Source organism: Branchiostoma floridae, unplaced genomic scaffold, assembly GCF_000003815.2.
Source record: "Branchiostoma floridae strain S238N-H82 unplaced genomic scaffold, Bfl_VNyyK Sc7u5tJ_1578, whole genome shotgun sequence".
Lineage (NCBI taxonomy): Eukaryota > Metazoa > Chordata > Leptocardii > Amphioxiformes > Branchiostomatidae > Branchiostoma > Branchiostoma floridae.
In genome coordinates this window covers 401,882-424,202 of record NW_023365773.1, presented here as the reverse complement: position 1 = coordinate 424,202, position 22,321 = coordinate 401,882, and the positions used below count along the sequence as shown (strand labels likewise).

The following is a 22,321-nucleotide window of genomic DNA, read 5'->3' as shown; positions in this document are numbered from 1 at the left end:
CATATCCAGTTGCTTGAGTAACTACTTTTTGGCATCTATTCACTTCACTTCATTGTACCAAGTACATAGCAGCCAATTGTAACGGCTGAGTTGCGTACTTTTGGTTACAGATAAAATCACACACAAGTAAGCTTAACATTACTCAGAGTCTTTCATCACATACATATAAGTTCATGTACTAACTCTAAAACACAATTGAAACGAATTTAAAACAGCAAAACATATTCAGTTCGTTACAAGAATAAAACGTTACCAACAAAATCATTGTGCGTGAGTTTGACTATTACGGTCACCTTGCTTGGAAGGAGAGGATTTTCCCTTTGGGGTGTCCACTTTGTGCGCCCGTTTGCTGAGCGTGTTGAGCTTTTCCTTGATGTCGGTGACGATCTCGTTTCTGATGTGTCCTGGTGTGCCTCCCAAGAAGGCCAACCGAACAACCATGCAAGGTGGCTTAGAGGAGACTCTGACCACGAAGAATGACGTAGGCGGCTTGTCCTTGTTGCTGAAGAGAAGCTTGACGTAGCAGTAGCTCTCCACGAGCACGAAGGAAGTCTCCTTGCTCAGAAGCTTGTGTACCTCCGTGAAGGACACGCGGCACTGGACGGTGTCGTAGCGCCCATTTGGGCCGGGGATGTGCAGGTGGTAGGGCAGGGGTTTGTCGTGGGTGAGGAGAATCGTGATCCGGTGGGTGTGCAGCCAGCGCTGCCAGACGTTGGTGTCAAGTTGCACCATCGGCTGCCAGAAGGCGGCAAATTCCGCCAAACCGGTCTCCTTCATCTCCGAGTGTTGGAGTGACGGGACCGGCGCGGCAGAGCTGTGACTCATGTAGAACAACGGAACACCATTCCGTACGCTTTCCGGCACGACGTAATACCGAGGGTTGCTGGCAAAGGACTGAATGTGGACTAGAAGCTGGTCCGTTCGCGAAACTCCATGGACGGTCTGCCAGAACCGTTTTACGACCGACGTGCGGTACGCGCTCTTGAAAGGCTTCTTCATGGGGCAGGTGATGTCGTGTAAGAAGTCGTAGCTTCCTTCTAGGCTGACCTCGACTTGGGTGATCCTCTTCGTGTCCTTGGGAGGCCAGGCACTGGACGCTGTGTACTCCAAGGTCACGTCGTGTTTCCATGGCAACACGACCTTGACCTCGATCTGGGTGTCGTTCTTGGTCATGATGACCTCCTTGATGGTGTACCCTTCGCGTAACCGCACCGCCAGAACGTTGAAGATGGACACCTGAAGATTGAACAACAGAGGGAAGAGAACTTTTGATCACAGATCATTACTTGAAAGTTCATCTGTGTTGGTAGAAGTCATTATTGAAATAGTTAAACTGTAATATTCAACACAAAAAATGGACTCACCCAAATTTTTTACTGAACAGCACCAGTCTTTGTCAGGGAATGAACAAGCTTTACAACCATCCCTGAACAGAGACGGTGGGCGCCATAGACTTCCTGCAACCTATGATCCACTGCTTACTGAGTCACGTGTTCTATCTGCATAACGTGATGTCCCGACAGCAGTGGATTGTTCATTCCTTGACAAAGACTGGTGCTGTTCAGTCAAAAATTTGGGTCAGTCCAATTTTTGTGTTAGATATAACAGTTTAACTATTTCAATAAGAACAAATCAGTTAAACTGTGGAATCTGCTACCCAGAGATTTCAAGATTGTCTCCGATACACGACTGTTTAAGAAGATGATAGACCAGTTTTACAGATTATAATGGTTTTAGTGCATATAACCCTCTGACCTCACTCGTGATTTTAGACTTTATGTATGCATTGGTATGTAATTCTGATCTATATTTAAGTGGATGCTATTATATTTGTTTATGTATTTGTACATACAGCAGAAGCCGCTTAATTGCACGGCCTATTTGCCTGTGAATTTCATGGTGCAGATGGTGCAATAATGCGAAGTTATCCAGCTGGACTGCACCGGTTTGGGACTTTGGGATTTCATTCAGTTAGCAGAAGTGTGCCTTAATCCGTTGTGCAATTAACTGGCTTCTACTGTACTGTATATCTTCTTATTTGTATGAGCCCTGGAAGATTAGCTCAATGTGAGCTAAAGGGTATCTCAATAAACTCAAGAAACCAGGGCTCTAGCTAGCGTCCGTTTTTCCGTCAATTGATGGAAATTTGCTGCGTCTGACGGAAAAATTTTAAAACCAATCCGTCAACCTTGACGGACAAAAATTCTTGGTGGAAGCTACAGGCGGCTTGCGGACGCTGTCCATGGCCGTAAAAGCCACACGCTGTTTGTTTTGCTATTGTTATGATTGTTGACAATGTGTGTCGGCGCCCTTTTGCATCTCATTAAAACCAGTTTTTCAAGGTCTCAATGGCAACATTTACTACTTTGTAGTGTCATAGGGAAAATGAATTTTCGCGGTTTTCATGACGATTGGAATCGGCTGACGGAAAAAAAATTTGAGCTGGCTAGAGCCCTGCAATAAACTCAAACTCCACCTGGAGGGTGTTTTCGCTGTGCTTCTTTCTCATGATGGGGCACGCGCTCATCGCCTTCTCGTTCCACATCCACCGCGGCTTCTCCGGGTCTGTCATCACCGGGGGAACACTCTCCCTGAACTGCCCTCGCATGGCCTTCAACGGCAGCTCGCTCAGCCCCTTCTGGAAGTGCCACTCGAACAGTGCCTTCTGGTATATGTTCATCCCCTCGGCTGTCCTCCCCACGCCCGGGCAGAACTCTAGGTAAGCGCCGAACGTCGCCGCGGCGAGGAACTTCAGCAGCTGGTTGTGTAGAACGTAGCCCATAGACATGCTGGGCCTGGAATGAATGAATGAATGAATGAATGAATAAATGAATGAATGAATGAATGGATGGATGAATGAAAGACCTTTATTGTACATTCATGCCTCGACAGGCTAGGTACAGGTCACTGATAACATACTGTGTAGAATGTAGCCCATAGACATGCTGGGCCTGGAATGAATGAATGAATGAATGAATTTTATTGCTCAACAATCGCACAAGGTACAATGTATGATAACTAATAGCTATATACATGTAGACAATGGTACTACAAGGCTACATACAGAACAACAAATTATTATCTACAACAGTGTTGTCATGTATGAGTTATCTGGTCTCGTATTTGGAATACAGTATGAAGTAACCGACCTACGTAGGCGGATGTATGAGTTGAATATGATTATATTCAACACATACATCCGCCTACATCGTAGCATTATATGGAAAATATCGTTCTGAGTACCAGTAAGAAAGATGTAGACTAGTAGTAGCAATAGAAGATGGTTTATTCAACAATGATTACATTCCTCCTGGCAGCCTGAGAGGCTGAATTGCGAGGATATTACATTAATCATACGTTAAACCGGAGAGTGAGTGAGTGAGTGAGTGAAAGAACAAACTGTGAACGAGATATAAAAACAATGCATAAACATAAAAATGAGTTTGTATTGTCACCTGTAGGCAGAGCCAAGCTGTAGAAAGGAACACGCAATCGTCGAGCTTCGCAGTTGGACTAACAGAGATTCCATCATCTCCATATTTGGCATGGCGGTCACGCCATCTGTTATTACAACAATCCTAGCGCTGGTGTTGTCTGGAAGAAGCTGTAAGGCGAGGATGCCATAACGGAGCATGTTGACGAGCCCGACATCTGGCGTAACCATGGCATCCCACGCCTTCTTACCCCCCATGGGGTCTACGATGTCGTCGAACATGCCACCAGAGAGATCGTCAGTTCCCTGCATCACCACACGGGAGCCTTCTGCAATCTTGTTCTCTACCTGCAAACAATTGATAGAAAGTAAATATATGGAGAAACAATTTTAAAGGCTGTATTGCAATGTTCAGCAAACAAATGAAGTTTCCACAAAGAATTATAGATTGGGCACTTTTTTTCCATTTTGATTTCATTCAAGAATCAAGACATATTATAATTATGTACATATACGTGACTGTATAGCCCAAAATTTACTTCCATTTTAAAATACATGAATACTAGGAATATGATCTACACTCAATTAGTAATATATATTGTTGCAAAAAAGTAATGTTTATCAAGGTTTCAATTGTATTGATTGTTTTCACTTTTGCGACCTAAGAAAGCCTGACCACAAAGAAATAAAAATCTAATCCTTTCAAGAGCCATACAATGTACTAATTCGGCGAAAACATAATTATAATTCTTCGAGATTCAGCAGGGACAACAAAAATTAAAGATGAGAATACCTCGTAGAACTGCTGTCTGACGGTTGCCAGCAGGGCAGGCAGGTTGGTCTGAGTCACCAGGCAGCCCTGGATGATGACCTGCTGGGTCTTGTACGATATCAGCGGCGTGTACGCGATCACCGTCACATAGATCTGCGGCGTGAACACGTGGCTGGAACCCGGCGCAGAGTACGGCTCCGTCAGACCTACACATGTACATAGGGAATGTTGTTTAACAGCTATTTTTTTTATTTTTCCGTAACATTCTGTAGTGAAAAATAGGAATGAAATAGTACTCCAGCCCAATGTACCTGGACATCGTTCAGTTTATGTTCCACATGTATGGCACAAGGTAGTGCTAATCAAGCCCTGATTTCATTCTGTTTTATCATTTTGTATATGTTTTATTTATAGAATATTAAGTTGTATCTTGCTTTTAATTGTAGATACCATTAGCTTCTAATTGTTAGTACCATTTTGTCTCACATTATTTACCTAAGTGTGTTTTATGTTTGTCAAGGGGAGGCAACATGTAGTGAACAACCACCTGTTTTGGCTCCCTGCCATTATCATAGTAAAGTTTAATAAAACAATAAACTGAAAAACACAAATGACCTGAGAGGCAGTTTTCAAGTGCAGCGAACACTTCCTCCAGCATGACCCTGCCCCGGCACCCATCCACACTGGAGGTCGAGGGGCTCAGGTCAAGGGCAAACACGAACCGGTACCGCCGGGCCAGGAACGTGGCCTGGGGAGGGGGGAGAGAGAGAAAATATATATATGTATAATATAAGTTAATTGCAAATTCTTGCCCAAGGGCTAATTGCAGGTGACAAAAGAAAAAGACAGACAAATAATGGTAAGCACTAAAACAGTAGAGTAAGCGACTACTCTAGTCTAACTTAAAAATGTCACTTATTGGGTTGACTTCTTTTTCTGAGACAGTGGAAAACGAAAGATCCTACTTTTAACACATTATATAAAAACACAAGAAGGCAGCAAATACAATTATGTAAAGGAGAGGGAAGAAAGTGTAAGGTCAAGAGAGGCATAAAAGCAACTTGATTTTATAGCCTGCCAATACAGCAATGAGCCTCATGAGTAGCTAAAAATTGCTATGAAGTGAACACATCTTTTCCTCAAATGAAAACAACATTATTAAGTTTTAACAGCAAAATGTCCACTTAGCATAAGGAAAAGTAATAACTGGGTACGGTTTGCAGAAAAAATGTAAAAATCTATTCATTTTCTGAATAAACAAAAACAATTTTCATTTTAGAAAATGTTGTGGGAAAAATAACAGTCTAAAACCAACCTTGGATGTGTGCACCAGTCTGTAGCAGGTGCTTGGGTCGACAGGTTCCCCCTTCCACCCCTGGGGCAGGACTGACAGGATCTGGAACAGACACAGGATAGACTAGTCAGGACCACCAAACACATCTACAAGCAGATGTTTGGGGAGGCTAAATCGTTACGTTTTCTAATCTGATATACATTTCCGAAAATAATTTCATCAGGTTGGTAGATCATAGGACATAGGAATTTTCTTTTACACAACCAGTTTTTCTCACTTGCTGACGTTTCAATGTCTCTCAGACATCTTCCTTAGAGCTTCTAACTGGAGTTCTGCTTCTCGCCGCTATATGTAAAAGCGCCACCTACATCGGCTACATATAGCGGCGAGAAGCAGAACTCCAGTCAGAAGCTCTGAGGAAGATGTCTGACAGACATCGAAACGTCAGCAGGTGAGAAAAACTAGTTGTGTAAAAGAAAATTCCTATGTCCTGATATGCATTTACATGTTGGAAGGCAGTATGAAACAGGAACAGGCAGCAAAAAAAATGTAATAACAACATCTGCTTGGAGATCACAGAAAACTACATGTATTATCAATTTACTTGTCACTTTTAGCTAAAGATAAAATCACTGTGTTTGTAAATCCAATATACAGTGTATTATATTATAGCTGAATGTGCTGTTCAATTCCACATTTTAACAAGAGTGTATCCCATCATACTATGTAAGGCTCCTCATCGCATGTTTCAGATTAGGGATATTTTGAGTGAAGTCAAGATCTGAACTTTTTTTCAGAAATCTGAATTGAAATTGAATGTGCACTGGTAGCCGCAATTCATTTTTGTCGCAGGCAGTTAAGAAATGGGACCAGCTTCGGAGAAGGACCTGTGTCTGAGGAGAGCCACACACTGATCATGTTTAAAAAAAATTATAAAATATAGCACTTATAAAATATAGTGGTTGTCCTTCCCAATGTGAGTGGATCAAACTCACAGTCAGGTCTTACGCAGCTTATACCAGCCTACTGGCTATCCACCCTCTTTCAAAGTCTTACCAAAGTTTCAACAACACACTGCACAAACACACAGGCACATCTACTTAAGATGCTACCAGCTTACTTGGAGGTCCTTAAGCTCCAGGGTATTGTTCTGGAGAATTCCAGTCAACATGATAAAAAAAGCAGAAATATTGCATTAGAGCAAATTGCAAAACATCAAGCTTTTCAGATACATTTTAATCAAAATGTATGTTGCAGACAGCTTAAGTGAACAAGCTTACTACAAGGCTTCTTGTATTGCTGAAGAGCAAAAGAGAAAAAGGAGCTGATTGAGACACATATATCTCAAGTGGATTGATCAAAGTCATTAGACTCTGTGAAACCTCTGGTGGCACAACTAAACTTATATTTTGCATCCTTGTATTTTGTAAAAAAGAGCTCAACATTCATGAAGTGAATGTACAACCATGCATACGACACAAGCCACCTAGTGACTATCAAAGGTACTGCAAGGCTGTTGTTTTTTAACATTGTTGAATGCAAACTTGTATTTTACACCTCTAACTTTCATGACCATGACGTGACCATGAATGTCCAACCACACAAGAGCACCACCTAGAGCCCAACAACAGTACTGCATGATATCTTATTACCTCGAGTTCCCTGTCGGACTCTGGCAGCTGGTCGTCGGGGGTAACCTGGACCGTTCTGTGGAGGTTGGAGAAGAACCACTGGGAGCGGATGTTGCGGGAGATGCGATAATCCTTCTTCATCAGGAGGAACACCTCACCTGCATCTGTCACCTGGGGGGGGGGGAGGGTTAGAGTTAGGATGTAGGTTTATGAATTTATCAAGAGTGACTACAAGTTATCTATGATATGGCCTCCTTCAGTCAATATTGACCATGGTAAAATCCTAATTGATATCAGCCCTACAGCATCGACTGTGGCTAAACAGTCCTATAGTATATACGAGACATATACATATAGTTTATGTGCTATCCGCACAGTCTGTAACTTCTGCATGGTTTGTCTAACATAATTTTAATGAATCATTGTACTATGTGATTGCTGAGCGCAAAAGGGTGTTTTCTAATATGCCGTTTATTGTCAAGTCTTGTAATAAGGACAAAATTCGGGTGTAGCACCCGCGAGATCCTTACTGAATTAAACATTTCACATTTCACAACAACAGTCTCTGCCACATGGGGCACATCTGTAAAGCTGACTCAGGTCTGTTGCAGAGTTCTTTTCGCAATGTTTATCTATTGAAAAAAATCTGCAAAACTGGAGAACACCTGCCTAGATCTGGGAACAAAAATGCAACCTCCAAACTTGAACTATAAATGTAATTACAATTCATCGCACCTGCTATTCATTTTACCTCCTCCCTGCTGCCCAATTCTTGTTCTTGTATGTGTAGAAATTCAGAGGGGCGAGTAAGAACAGAAAGAAACAACATCCCGACTCCCGGGATTCGAACCCACGCCGAACCCGGGCAGCCGGATCACAGATCCAACGTGCTAACCACAACACCAAAAGCTCAAGAGCTGTTGGCGTGGTCAGTTTGGCAGCGCTAGAGCCCCACTGTTACATATGGATACTGGGTAACACCCCTTAGTGTTGGGGCAATCCACCCGATTCAACATCATTACCCATACAAAATTACCAAACAGCTACTTAAGCAGACTGCAGGTTAAGACTTCCTACCTTCTGCTGCTCAGGCTCCTTGACCTTGGGTGTGTCTTCAGGCTCAGCCTCCATCTTGGTGACAGACTGGATGTCGACGTCTTCAGACAGTCAAACTCAAACCTGAGAACTGGGGGTACAAAATTATGCAGTCTACAGTACTGACTGCTGACAAACAGTTGCTGAACTGACGTTGAACTATGTTGCATAAAGTCCACTAGAAACTAACAAACGAAAGATCAAAGTCCTTTTAGTTAATTTTTACCCTGAACAACCAACATCACTTTGAAAGTTTGATATGAAAACTTGACATGCATATAACACCAACCGCCTCTTAAATTAGGATTTACTAAAATCAAGTAGTTGATTCTAATTCTCCTTGCTAAAAAAGAGAGTGAGTTTGTTTGTTTATAGGAACATTTATGTCAGGGTTGCTGTTTTGACACAAAACTATTTCCTGTTCAAATTATTCAAGTTCAACAAGAGATTGAAGATGTAGATAATCGACATGTGTACGTTGTGACGTGTTTAGAAAATAACGTAGTTTAACGTTATAAATATAACAATTCGGAGCCAAAGGTAGTCCTCTTGTTTTGTCATCTAATAGTCTGGATTGTCAACAACCTTACGCGAAACGGGAAACCAAAACCTTACCTTCGTTTCCTCAAAATACAAGTTTTTCAGCTTTCTTGCGCATTTTTGTCAACCTCCCTCCATTTTGATCAAAAAGGTCATGACCTCACATATGGCATATACCACTTTGGGCAAATGGTGAAGGGAGTAAAACATAATGTTCCAAGATCGCCGTAATTCTGTATGTGAAACCTATCTTTCAATAGACTTATTCAATTTACATTTATTTCACTTATTTTTGGGTATTTTTATCTTTGAAATGTTTTATAACATTTTGGCAATGCACCCCTTCAATCCTGATATTTTCAACTGGTCCCCTCCAAATTATACAGCATGCAAACGGACAAAGGTTTATGCTTAATTTCAAATGTATCATTCTACTCACATTCATATTCATAAAAAGATGCATTTGTAATAAAATATATGGATATATAGAATGTAAACACTAATATTATTTTATACTTATATACGTCGCTGTTGAACATAGTCACTCTATAGCGTTTGTATGCGGTAGAAGCGGGACTGGCCATCTTTGCGAGGAAAAAGAAAAGTAGAGATCGACAAAAATGGTGAGTTTTTGGTGCTTGAAAAAAAATGTATGCCTCAGACTGTCATTTTAAAATATATTTTGTTGTTTCATCTTGCCTGTGATAATTTCTGAGGTAATATTTTACTGAGTGTCCTGTCAAAGAGGTGGCTTTCCACCGGCTCACATGTGCAACTGCAAGTCATGGGGGAGGGGGGCGGCATGATCAAATCATCACATTTTGTGCTAAAAAGATCTTAATATGTCAGATTTTTAGGTTGTGGTGAATGTTCAGAAACCTGTGGAAACTCTAGTGTAAAGTGCCGATGTTATTCCAGGGGAAACGTCAAAACACCCCCGTCCCAAAAGAAAAATAAATTTTATTATAACGTTATAGCTGATGCAGTATTACAGGTGATACCTGATGATTTCCATGTAAATTAGAGAGAGACTAGTAAATAAAAAATTTATGAGTGTTCAACAGTGTTCAATATATTTACTGTGACAACAATATGATATTTTGTGGTGTCATGGTAGACACGAACTGGTAAAATTAAGAAAATTTCAAGATTTGTGATATGCGACTGTGATGTCAGTATTATAACAGTTCCAATGTTTCTGAATGTACCTTTTTGTTTCCCCTGCAGTTCCGTAACCAGTATGACAATGATGTCACCGTGTGGAGCCCTCAGGTAGGTGCCATCAAATTATGGCGTCTGTTAACCCTTAAACTGCCAAACCCGGATATATCCGGCACACATATACATGCCCTGTGTGCCGCACCCAGATATATCAGGGATAACGTATTCCCCCGAAGTAGCAGCTTTGCGCGCGTGTAGCGCACGAACCCCGGAAGTTAGGGACTTCGGCCTTGTTCGGGTGTCTCTTTTCTGGGGTCAGCGGCCAACCCTGGCACTTATACTTTTTATAGCATCTTATAGGGCTGAAACTCTGGCAGTTTAAAAAATATTTTCCAACTTTTCTTCGTGCAAACTTTTTTGTTGTTTTACATGAGGCCAAAGTATTCAATAAATCAATGATATCAGTCCTGATATATGTCTATATCCCACGTATTTCATTGTTTGTTTGTTGTTTGTTTGTTGTTTTTAGGGCCGTCTGCACCAGGTGGAGTACGCCATGGAGGCAGTGAAGCAGGGATCGGCCACGGTCGGGCTGAAGTCGAAAACTCACGCTGTCCTGGTCGCACTCAAGGTGGGCAAACGTCTTGGAGACATTTTTTGAAGTTGCAATCTACAATTTACTGAACATTCACTAATTAAGATAAGGATAAGTGCAATTCCACCCCCCAGAAAAGTCAGAGCCTAGATCATAGTAGATGCTGTAGTCAAGTCCAACTGCAGCATACAGAAGTTGTGAAATTATGTCCTACCTTTTCAAGATAATGCTCCTAACAATTATAACTAATGAGAGAAAAATTCATGCAGTAGAAAAAAGTTAACCTGTTAGCTGGATTGTTTCAGCAAAAACTATTTGTAGAAAATATCAACATCAGATGGTCTCGTGACAAGAACATTTGACAAGACCTTTTTATTCTGCTCAAGAGAAAAAGACAAAAATAGTCTGGAATGTTTCCAAGAGCAAGTCAACTTTGTAGTGTGGATGAGTATGAACTATGAATGCTTCTATCCAATGAAAAGTGTTTTATACCATGTCCCCTTGTTACAGAGAGCACCATCAGAGCTGTCTGACCACCAGCGTAAAGTCATCCCCATCGACGACCACATCGGAGTGTCCATTGCTGGGCTCACTGCTGACGCCAGACTCCTCAGGTATGGCTTCATCTGTTGCCATGGCAACCAGAATTACAAAAGGATACATTCATTTATTATGAAAGTACTCGTTTCAATGATTAATGTATGCATGCAACTGTTCATCTTTTAACTTAATCCTGTAGTTTTGTGTGCGCTGGACAATGTCCTGGTCCGTCTTGACTAACCGCAGAGTCCTCCCAAAGGATGGAATAAGGGAGGCCCTCCACTATACTCCTAGCCCAGCTCCACTATACTACTTTTGAAATTTAGTGTGTTTCTTCCCTATTTTCTTTGTTAGTTTTGCTAAAATTAATGGGAATTCACAGATTTTTGTGCCAAGTGGCATCATTTTTCCAGTCTGCATTGTCTGGAAGTGGAAAAACTTGTGAATGGGCAATGATGAAAACAATAGTCGTTTAATTGCCACTTCACAACAAAGAAATCACTATAATATATTATACTTATAGTATTTGACACCCTCTGTCATTTCAAATTGAACCTATTTTCACAGCACAGCGCGTTGGTTTGGGTCATTTTTGCACTATGCCAAAAAATTCTGGGGAGAACCCTGAACCATCAGTAGCTGTAACAGTACATGCGTTTAAGGTTGCCAACCCTTCTGTCTGTCTGCATTTGTTTTCATTATTTAGTAGAAAGTAAAAGGGCCAGGTGTTGGCTTGCCTTTAAACATTGTAGTTCTAACTTACAGAACAATGTAGAGAAACATCTGTTTGTAATAGCCCAAGAACAGTTCCAGATGTTGCACATGAATAAAAACAATTTTCTCACAAGAAAGACCAACCTTGGTCATTCCTCACTTACATGCTGTTTCTGTTATGGAGTGCCCAGACAACCATTTATATTATTATTATATTATGAAGGAAATCTTAACATTTTCATGACACCGTATGACTATGACTGACTTACTTATGACTTGTTCATGATGGTTCGGTTTTGCAGTGATTTTTCACCACTCATGACAATACAACATGTTTTGTATTGCTACAGAATTGTTTTAACTGCAAACTTCAAACACAAAAAAAACTCCTTAACCTTTTAAATCCCAGTTAAAATAGATGGATTTACATTAATTATTCCTTGTCTCCTGTGTGTTATTCTACAGCAAGTTCATGCGTACAGAGTGCCTGAACAGCCGGTACGCGTACGAGAGCCCGCTGCCCGTATCCAGGCTGGTCTCCACCCTCGGCAACAGTATCCTTTACCTAGTTCTGGTTGAAAAGCTCTGGAAAACATTCCTTGTTATAGTATTGCTTTTGTGAAAGTGATCTTGAACTAGTTTAGCTCAAATGAACTCAATGAAAAGATGAGCTTATCTTCTACTTGTTGTGAGAAGACAGACGCAATATGATACAGTATTACAGATTCATTGTACCTGGGAAATTCCTTTCCTGTTTTCGACAGGAGCCAAGGCTTAGTGTCCTGTTCTAAAGACTGTGATCCTTTACAGTAGTGTGTGAGTGCATGTCAGGTGAGCGAAACAGCTGGGATTCAAACTCATGACTTCTTCCAGAGGCAGGGTCACAAACTACTGCACTATGCACTCTACGCTGTCATTAGAAGTACTCGCAATGCCTTGTCCTAAGATTAGTAAGAATGTAAAATTCAATGATAGACAACAGCTGGCGTTCAAACTCACAACCTCTAGTCCAGTTGCTAACCCGGTGAATACGGCCACTATGTCGGTTGTGTCCTCCCTAACCCAGTCCCAGAGATGCAGATCTGCACACAGCGATACGGCAGGAGACCGTACGGAGTGGGGCTGCTCGTGGCTGGATATGATGTAAGATTTCTGTTCTCTTTGCATATCAATTCATTAGTATATGAAAACCTGCTCTCTTATGAGATCTCTTAAGTGTCACTGACAAAAGATAGTGGATACTATCTGAAACGTGTGATCGTTTCCAAAATCATATCCAGTTGCTTGTCTGAGTGAGTAATTGGTATTTGGCGTATCTTATTACCTGGATGTCTAACCTTTATTGACGGATGTAAGATTTACAAATGTAGACCTGTTTTAACCTTAACATAAAAGACATTGGTTTCCCTTCCAGGTAAAAATTATAATATAAGATATAAGTTCAATGATAAGATATCAGTATTTGTCAATATATGTAATTATGGAACTTATTACCTGTAAACAAAGAATATTAAGTTCTCACATTTAACAGTCACTTAATAATATATGCTTATATTTGACCCACAGTCAAATATTAATACAGTAGTAACATTCAACAAAAGCTAAGTGATTCAGATATTTAAAATTCCTAGTGTCTTTGCAAATCCATGTGACCATTGTGTTGTGATGATGTTTAGATTTTAAACTTGATCGTGACAAAAAAGGATTTCCTATCCCTCCCCACCTTGCAGGAGATGGGACCCCACATCTACCAGACCTGCCCCTCCTCTAACTACTTCGACTGTAAGTGCATGGCCATCGGCGCCCGCTCACAGTCAGCACGCACCTATCTGGAGAGGCATATCAACGAGTTCTTAGACTGTAAGTCAAGACATGTTAATGCCTTTACCTGTAATGCTTGTTTTCTATAATTGACTGTGGTGTTAGTAGATGTAGCATAGTGGAAGTACATTGCAAAACAAATGTAGTATTAGTAGTATCTAGTATTAGATACTACATTGTAAGGTTAAGTGTTGTGTGAGACTACTGTCTAGTAGTAGTATCCAGTCTAGTATTGACATTAATCTAATACAATCTACACATAGATTCTAAGATATACAATATTGATACAGGACACATCAAATGATTAATGAGGTATTGCATGTCTACTATACAGCTTGCTAATGTGCTCCTCAGAAATAGCCCTTGAGGTGTGTCAAGTCTGTCAGACTTCTGTATCATTCTTTCCTATCTAGATGTGATATCTATAGTCCATTTTTCAGATAGCCTATCTTGCTATAGCCATGAATTGTCTTCACAGCCTTCTTTGATACTATATGTAAGAGGACTTGCCATCAGCCCAACATGACATGATCCGTGTTTTTTCCAGGTGCTGTGGATGACCTGGTACGCCACGGTCTCCGCGCACTGAGAGAAACGCTGCCCAACGAACAGGAGCTCAACACCAAGGTTGGTGAAGGGGTTCATCATCATAATGCCTTAAAGTTCCTGCTAAGTGCCTAGGATACTATGATACTATGTATGCTATCTTACACCATGTATATATAAAAGTTCTTAGTTAATATTTTTGTTATGTACTCAGAATATTGTTATTGATAAGTATCCTGTCCCTATGAAATTCCATTTGTATTGTCTCTGTTTTTGTCAGCAGGGCTAGCCCTTTGTAAAAGCTGGTTGGGCAGCCCTGTGTGTACTCAACAGCCAAACCAATAAATAGTCCTCTGCCAGGGACTGGCCCCTTGCTCCTCTCTGTATAGTTGATACGTCTGTAGCAAGCAAGACCATGTAAAACTTATCTACGTCAGCTTTGCGTAGATGCTTGCTATTCAGCGAAAGATCTGCCCAAGGCTATGGAGGATAGGGAAGGATGGAGGAAGAGAGTCTTGTCCATCCGTGCAATGGTCATGATGATATGCACTGTCCAGGGTCACAGATTCTGTATATTGCTTGTTAACATTTCCATTATCTAATTTGAACAGTGCAAGATACGATGTTCATCTAGACACCTTTATGTTCATCTTATAACAATTATTACACCATACACATGTATATTAACATGATATATTAATTGATATTTACAAAGTACACTTAATCTCTGTTAAACAATGATGATTTTCCCTATTGCAGAACGTGTCTGTCGCTATTGTTGGAAAGGACACAGACTTCACCCTGTATGATGATGATGACGTCCAACGATTTGTATCCTTCCACAGTCAAACTAGTCAATAGAGAAAGAGAGAAAAGATAGAAGGTGTGGTTTCTCTGTAAAACAATTGTGTTACATTATAAAAAAAGAGTCCTCACATATTCTTGATATTCTCCAGTACATGTAGTAAGTACTGAGGAAAGCCTCTGTCTCACATGCAGTACTTCCCCACAACTTTACTTTTTTTTGGAGATGGGTAGACAATGTCAAGGACGATATTCACAAACTGAACCTGCAACGTCTAACCCTTGCAAGACGGACTATTGGACACTAAATGGGATAGTGAGTGAATGAGACCATAAGAAATCTTGACATTTGTATTAAGCATTTTAAGTTTGCAGGTGCATTATGTGTTCTAAGCACTGTTTGACTGTGTTTCACCCTGACTACACAACACGTGTACCCCTTAACCCTGGCACAGCTAGCAGGCATTGAGCATGAGAAGAGAGAAAGAGGAGCGGTAAGTTAGCTTCTTAAACTTTGCTTTCAACAAAGTTTGTCAGAATCTAGTTTAGTAGTTTGGGTCATATTTTGGCATGAATATTCCCTTATGTTGATAAATTTGCTTCTGCTGATATAATCTATATTTGTGTATACTACTATTTTTATATTTGTGTATTAAAAAAATCCCAGTACAATATAGACTTTCAAACATTACAACAAGATACACAATTTAACTGAATTGAACTCGGATTTGGTCAAAATATAATCATGATATATTGGTATTACATAAGTCAGCCAGCCAGGCAACAATACAAACTTTAAGAACATATTTAGTAAATAAATCAAAAATAGCTATCCAGAACCTAGCAAGAGTACATGGAAACCTAATAAATGTTTGGATGGTTAACAAATGTGTAGCACAAACATGTGTGATGCATTAGATGGCAGTTACTGTAAATGTATTTAAATTCGCGGGGATTTCATTTCGCGGTAAAGGGAAAAAGGACTTTTCGCGATGGTTTTATTTGCGCGGTAACACCATAGACTGCAGTCTAATACCATAATAGAAAAATGTTCTCGGTGGTTTTAAGTTCGCGGTAAGGTGGTCACCGCGAAAACTGCGAACATTAATCCACCGCGAACATTTCTGCATTTACAGTGTTCAGATTTAGGAGCACATGTCGCAACAGTGTTTTTTTAACCCCGCTCTTGTTACCCCCTCCCAGCCTGCTGCTGCCATGGATGTAGCAGAGGGTCAGGAGGGCCCGGCCGCGGACGCACCACAGGACCCGCAACCCGGGGGACCGGACGCCATGGAGCACTAGAGCTGTAGAAACTAGGATGTGCTGTGTAGAGTGCACAACTTCCTCTAGCTATGGACATCTTTCGCATGGCAGTCGTCCCGCAGTAAGACATGGGGAGCCGCATACTTCCTGTTAAAAAAAGCATAGTTCCCATTTTAAACATATATTGAGGCTGTCACCACAGTCTGGTTTTGTTGTGTACAACAACTTCAGTGGCAAGAGGCTTATTGACACAAGTACATGAAGTGTGCACTCATACCTTTCAGTGCATAACTTGATATCATATGAGGGATGACTGCGGTGTGAAAGATGTCAGTAGCTTAAGGAATGATTCCACTGTACTTTACACTTTATAAACTAGGATGGTTGTAATATGAATAGGAACATCACAATTCATGTTCTTTTCACCAACAATTCTACAAAATCAAGTTTGTCCCCAAAATGACTTTCACTGAAGAAACGTTTTTTCACATGGATTTACAACAATTTAAGAAGTTAAAAACTTCTGGGCATGTACTTTCCTATCTTGAGCTGTAAAAGGACTTTTGCAGATGTCGGCATATAAATGTTCATGTATGTGTATAAGAAGTGAATAGGTCCGTTAAATACCCAATGCCAATTCCCCATTTTTTCCAATTACATGATATATTATAGTCTGTCCGTCTAAAAAACTTTCTAAGATGACAGTGTAAGTCACATATTACCATGGAGAAAATAGATCTAATTACCCAATACGAGCCAATAGGAGCCTGCCATTTTCTCCAGTCAGGCAATGATGTGTGTACCCCTCTGTACCCCTGCGCCGCTAGAAACCGAACATAAACACATCTGGTTGTACTGGATAGACAGGTGTCCCAAAGCTGTGGACAGGTTCAAAAGGTGGTGTCAGGTTTGTGCAGGACTGCTTCAAGTTGTTCCGTTCTGTTCTGGAACAGATAGAATATAACAAACAGCCTGCTACATGTAGGTCATATGAATAAAGAAGACAGAGGCTAACTCTAACTGTAGCTTGTTTTAGTCTGTTTCTGCATGTGTCTTTCAAATCCTGACCGTGCCTTTTAGTTTTATGTTTGTAACCAAGAACATTATTCCACGGAAAGTTGTTGAAGTGTGTAGACTTGGCAAACCATTTGCGTAAAAAAAACACCTTGAGCATATGAGAAACACTATACATTTGTACTAGAAAAGGATATGAGTCCAAGGAACTGAGATGGCATGTCACACTGTAAAGCTTACTCATGCATAAAGCTTTTAAAGTATGACATGAGTATTCTCCAGTACTAGTCGAAGGACCATTTTCTTTCACATTAGTAAATGTGAATTTCTAATGCATGGCTTTCTCTTAGTTAGTTCTACACCATTTCCATCCAGCTAATTGTAAAAGAATAATTGCCAGACATACATGTAGTCTGTGATGGACACTGCTAATGTTTGCGAGTACATGTGTAAATGTCTTGAGCAAAATGAGTTTAATGTTGCAGAAGAGTCATTCGTCACATAAAAGACTTTTACTGGTAACTGTACACTGATAGCTGGGATGCATGGCTTTCATCATGTAATGGTGACGATGTGCTTTTTGTTCGAGGAATTCTCAATTTGCTGCAAAACGATAGTTGTAACAGTTACTTTACATTTTACACAACAGGGGGGGCAGGGAGAAGGACTTTAACGCAGTACATGGCCAAGGCAAGCTCCAAACAGCTACACCATAATTCCTCTACTACGCGCATGCAGTTTGTTAGGATTTATAGGGTTTTGACAATTGATTTCACAGAATATTCGGTTGGCACTAAAAAGAAAAAGCAAGGAGATTGGAAATGCTTCACGCTCTGTATTGTCAGGTTTTCAAACTCGATAGCTCTGGCTAAAAAATGTAGTTAGAGATGTATTTAAAGTACTTTTTGCTTTAAGAATACTAGTTAGTGTCTGAATCTGCATCAGCCTGCATTGACAACAAAAAGTTTTCATGTTACTTTAGCACAATTAGTCACTGTGCTTTTTTACTTCTTCGGTCTGGTTAAGAACAAAGGATCTGACCTGGTGTGACGTTAAAAGTCATCTGGCATCCAAAAGAGAAAGTGTTCCTGCTTAATTTAACCCATTTTGTCTATCGCTATACAATAGTGATTAGGTACATTTCGTTTTTGTCCAGAGGAAAGGTTTTTGATGTAGTGGAAAAATCAGCTGACGCCAGGGAGGAGACTACCCTTGGTTAATTGAGCGCGATGATAGCTTTGGCTGTACTTTACCAACGTATCATGGACATTTAAGATATTTGTTCTTTAAACGATTTGCAAACATTTAAGCCTCACAAAAAAGGGTTTTAGAAAAGCTGCTTTGCGTGACAAGGAGTACTTAAATACAAGCAGTAGAACTACGTGTCAGAAACAAAGCACTAGCTCCTAAACATTGTAAGGTTTAGGTCACATTTCCAAACCGGGGCCCGGCTGGGCAGCTTTCGGGAGCGAAACGAATGATATAAAAGCCACCAAGATATACAAAATGTCAAACAAGATTCATGGGCATGATTTGTGTATATTTCTATGTATACATTTTAAAATTTTTCGTTTCTTAAAACATTCCACCCGTTTGGAAATGTGACCTAAGCGTAATCTGTTGTGTTACTCCAAAGATTCAGACTTCAAAGCGTTACGGACGTGGCCAGCAGAACAAAACTCAAATGCACCGCTGTCACGCAAACAGACATCCCCGGCTTTATCTTCACACCTGTCTATCTAGGACAGTTTGGAATCCCAGATTGAAAGGCTAAAAAAGCCACACAATGTGGGGATATGTGAGGCTACCTGGCTCCTTTTGTTGGTAATCCCCTTTATGTATGATAACGTTACCATTGTTAAGGCCCCCTTTCCACTAGACGACGATCGCGCTGCGCTCTCACTGCGACCTAAATAGGATATGTGTAACCTTCGCTTTCACACTGGGTATATCACACAGAACGTAGAAGTGTGACTGAGAAGACAACAAAACACACAAAGTGTAAAAATTTTGTTTTCTTTTCTATAGAATTCATTGAGCGATCTGTCAAATGTTAGGTCGTCCTAGTGGAAAGGGGGTATAAGGGCGTCGACAATGATGTTATTGGATATCATTCACCCTACTTTTGCCGAATTCTTCTAGCTATAACACCCTAAGCCCCCGTCACAAATCAAGAACTGAACTGACGCCGGCTTTATGATTTATATCCCTGTCACATTATCCACGATCTTAGGGGGGAATCGATGGAAGATCGGCCATATTTAAGATCGACAGAGGGTTGTGCGTATTCTTCACCTGACCTGAAAACCGTCCCTGTCACATGTAAGCCATACTTTGTACCTTGTACAATTGTTGTGCAATAAAGTTATTATTATGAGCGAGGCTCGGGCGATTGCCGCAGACTCGTCGTCCGATCGATTTTCGCCAAATGTGACAGGGTATTAGGAAGGCCAGGTGGGCTATAACTAGCCTTCCTTTTTAGGAGGCCACACAGTTGTTATTGTTGCTAGGAGACGGTTAGAGAGCCCGCCCTACTTCTGCCCTTCACGGAGCGACAACACGAACCACCTGGTCCAACAGACGGACTGTAAACAAACTTTCTTCCACATCGCACGGAACACCCGGCAGATTTCACCCTTTACTACCAGGCCACAGTAATAACAATTTGTGGATGACATCCTTAACCCCATTCAGACGGGGGTGTGTGGGGGGGGGTGTTGGGGGGGGCCTACCCGAAGTCTGTGGGAATGCCCTTTCCCAAGGTTCTAGCAAAAAATCAAATAAATGACGACAAACTTGTGTCAATTTTATAGTTTTACGTGTAAATCATTCCCTGAAAATGTAGTGGCCATACAATACATCGTTCATGAGTTGTGGGGGACGGACCTCGAAAGACCCACCCTTCGAATTCTCAAATTGCCCCCAAAAAATAGCACAGAAAAACAAAATCCGATTCAAGACTTACGAAATATGGGACTACAAATTTGAGGTTCCTCAATTTTGAAAACAAGAAGAGTATAAATAAACTAGAAATGAACACAAGTCGAAGTCAAACCCAAAAAGTTGAAAGTTATAGCCAATATTTACACCAGAACAGTCACATGCTATACTATTACTCTCTTCAGCTGATTTCCTTTTCCTTGCAGTTAGCCATCATGCAAGGATGTGTAATAAACGCTTTATCATAGTAATTAAAGATGAGGAAATAGTGATCACAGCTCCTAATTACGTGTAATGCAGTAGTTGCAATTTCCTTTGTGTTAATTGGAACGATACCTTGAAAATTATAGAAAGAAATTGAATTGGTGTTTTTTCGTAGCCTGTCAGTCAAAGAGAGCTACAAATAATCCGTTATTCTTCTGTGGTAACTACAGCTCTTACGTGTTAAAGTAGTTGTAATTTCTTCCGTGTTTCTTGGACGTTTGTTTTCGGCGCTTGTCATTCAAAGAGAGCCTCAAATAATCCCTTATTTTTCGGGAAGATCTTAAATGACAAGACGCTCGACGCCATACGTCGATGTAGGTTAGACATCCAGGTAATAAGATACACCAAAAAGTAGTTACTCAAGCAACTGGATATGGTTATGGAATGGCTCGACGCCATCCTCAGAATTAGGCTAAAGTTGCCCACCGAACTCGGCGTGGTCCTTACGTCCATAATGACCCTCCTTGGTTCCGCGTGAGAGAACAGCCGCCAGTCTCTCCTGACAACTCCCGTAAACACACGGTGCGTCAGGTACCGGTACAACTGGTCAGATTAGGAGGGAAACACAACAAAACTCCACCGGTCCCGGGAGAGAACATACATGTCAGGTTTCACTTTCTACGGTCACTCCGACCTGGGAGAGCGCTGGGGGAAAAGCGGACTGATGTTAGCTGGGTTAACATTTAAGATACCAACCGCGTTAGGAAAAACAACGGACAAGTTGTTTACAAGACGCATGTGAGGAGCGGACACTTAAGTATACCATGGGTTTCTTAAGATGATTCACCTAAGCTTACCTGCCGATCACCAAGGCGTCATTTGTAGCCTAAACTGTGCTTACCTTTGTAAGCTTACCTGTGCTCACCTGTGTCAGGTGTGGATACGGGCCGGACGTGACAGAGACGACAGTCTACGGGATTTACGAACAACAACGAGAGAGAGAGACATCGCGGCAAAACTGTCCTGATAATTCTACACAAGCTTCACGGTGCTGTGAACGGTAATTTATGGTACGGTCCCAAAAGTGTTGATTTTGCCACCTTCTACACTGTAAACACCGCTAAGCCTCTTAAGATCACGTCTTGCAGATGACTCGTGAAGATTGTCTCAAGACGGTGAACGAAGACGTCTTAATGCCCAGCCGTCTTATCTTGTCTGAAGACACGGGAGAAGACGCCGTGACGGCTTAGGTACATTCCCGAGCAGAACTGTGGACTCAGAAATGTACCATAAATCATGATCACGCCCCGCTCGGCAGTACTTAGTGATTTACGACATTTCAAGTCTTCTAACCGACGTCTGAACATTTCCGGTGTTTGAAAACTCTAATGAATGATGGAGGGGGTTTCGCCTCCCGGCAGAACCATTTTGACGAAAACAGGAGAGTCCGGGTCGGCTGGCGGGGGAAGAACTGCAAGAAACCACGCGGCAGCGACGAAAACGTCCACGAAACAAGACCGGGTGCAGAGAGAGGTAAGAAATGGGGAGGGAAACGCTGCAAAGAGCTATGCTGTTCGGAATGGAACTTCAACGGCTACACAAGCGACGAGGACGGAAGGAGGGGAAAGAAATAGCAGAAACTTCACCGAGAACACTGCGTCTCTGAAACGAGACGAGTTACCGAGATTGTCGCCGAACGGCGAGGGGAGAACTAGAAAGAACTCGACCCCAAAGAGAGCAGGGTCGCCAAGACGTTGTGACTCAACTGAAGAGATTATTAAGAGCGTGTGGACAGCTACAAGTAATTCTACCGCTGCTAAGAGAGAAGAGTCGCTAACTAATACTGAGAACAGAACTACAAGAAACTCTACAGCCGTGAGTAGAACATGTTCTCACGGTCACAACGAGTCGCTAGGAGACCTGACGCACGACGGCGTGATTTGGTGAGCTACCC

The 22,321-nt window shown here is 41.4% G+C and overlaps 2 protein-coding genes across 2 annotated transcripts in view; one reads left to right on the top strand and one right to left on the bottom strand.

Moving 5' to 3' along the window:
• The window catches only part of LOC118408370 (KICSTOR complex protein SZT2-like), a 33,546-nt gene extending 25,245 nt beyond the window's left edge, over positions 1 to 8,301 (bottom strand). Inside the window, exons 1-8 of the mRNA XM_035809135.1 lie at positions 8,208 to 8,301; positions 7,152 to 7,301; positions 5,521 to 5,601; positions 4,821 to 4,953; positions 4,227 to 4,411; positions 3,456 to 3,781; positions 2,477 to 2,795; positions 294 to 1,236 (exon numbers count right to left, since the gene is read on the bottom strand). Of these exons, the coding sequence (XP_035665028.1) occupies positions 294 to 1,236; positions 2,477 to 2,795; positions 3,456 to 3,781; positions 4,227 to 4,411; positions 4,821 to 4,953; positions 5,521 to 5,601; positions 7,152 to 7,301; positions 8,208 to 8,261 (2,191 nt within the window). The 5' untranslated portion in view covers positions 8,262 to 8,301. The remainder of the gene's footprint in view (positions 1 to 293; positions 1,237 to 2,476; positions 2,796 to 3,455; positions 3,782 to 4,226; positions 4,412 to 4,820; positions 4,954 to 5,520; positions 5,602 to 7,151; positions 7,302 to 8,207) is intronic.
• Positions 8,302 to 9,309: 1,008 nt separating this feature from the next.
• On the top strand, positions 9,310 to 17,234 carry LOC118408360 (proteasome subunit alpha type-1-like). Its single transcript, XM_035809124.1, has 11 exons — positions 9,310 to 9,388; positions 9,993 to 10,037; positions 10,456 to 10,557; positions 11,032 to 11,135; positions 12,241 to 12,329; positions 12,848 to 12,918; positions 13,506 to 13,635; positions 14,144 to 14,223; positions 14,902 to 14,973; positions 15,402 to 15,440; positions 16,150 to 17,234. Exons 1-11 carry the CDS (start codon positions 9,386 to 9,388, stop codon positions 16,246 to 16,248), a joined length of 834 nt encoding a protein of 277 aa, XP_035665017.1. The 5' UTR covers positions 9,310 to 9,385; the 3' UTR covers positions 16,249 to 17,234.
• Positions 17,235 to 22,321: the final 5,087 nt, after the last annotated feature.

Bases quoted from the DNA above. Each gene is read 5' to 3' on its own strand.
- LOC118408360 (XM_035809124.1), top strand. The intron at 12,919-13,505 runs GTAAGATTTCTG...CCCACCTTGCAG, and splicing joins TGCTCGTGGCTGGATATGAT to GAGATGGGACCCCACATCTA. The intron at 14,224-14,901 runs GTTGGTGAAGGG...TCCCTATTGCAG, and splicing joins AACAGGAGCTCAACACCAAG to AACGTGTCTGTCGCTATTGT.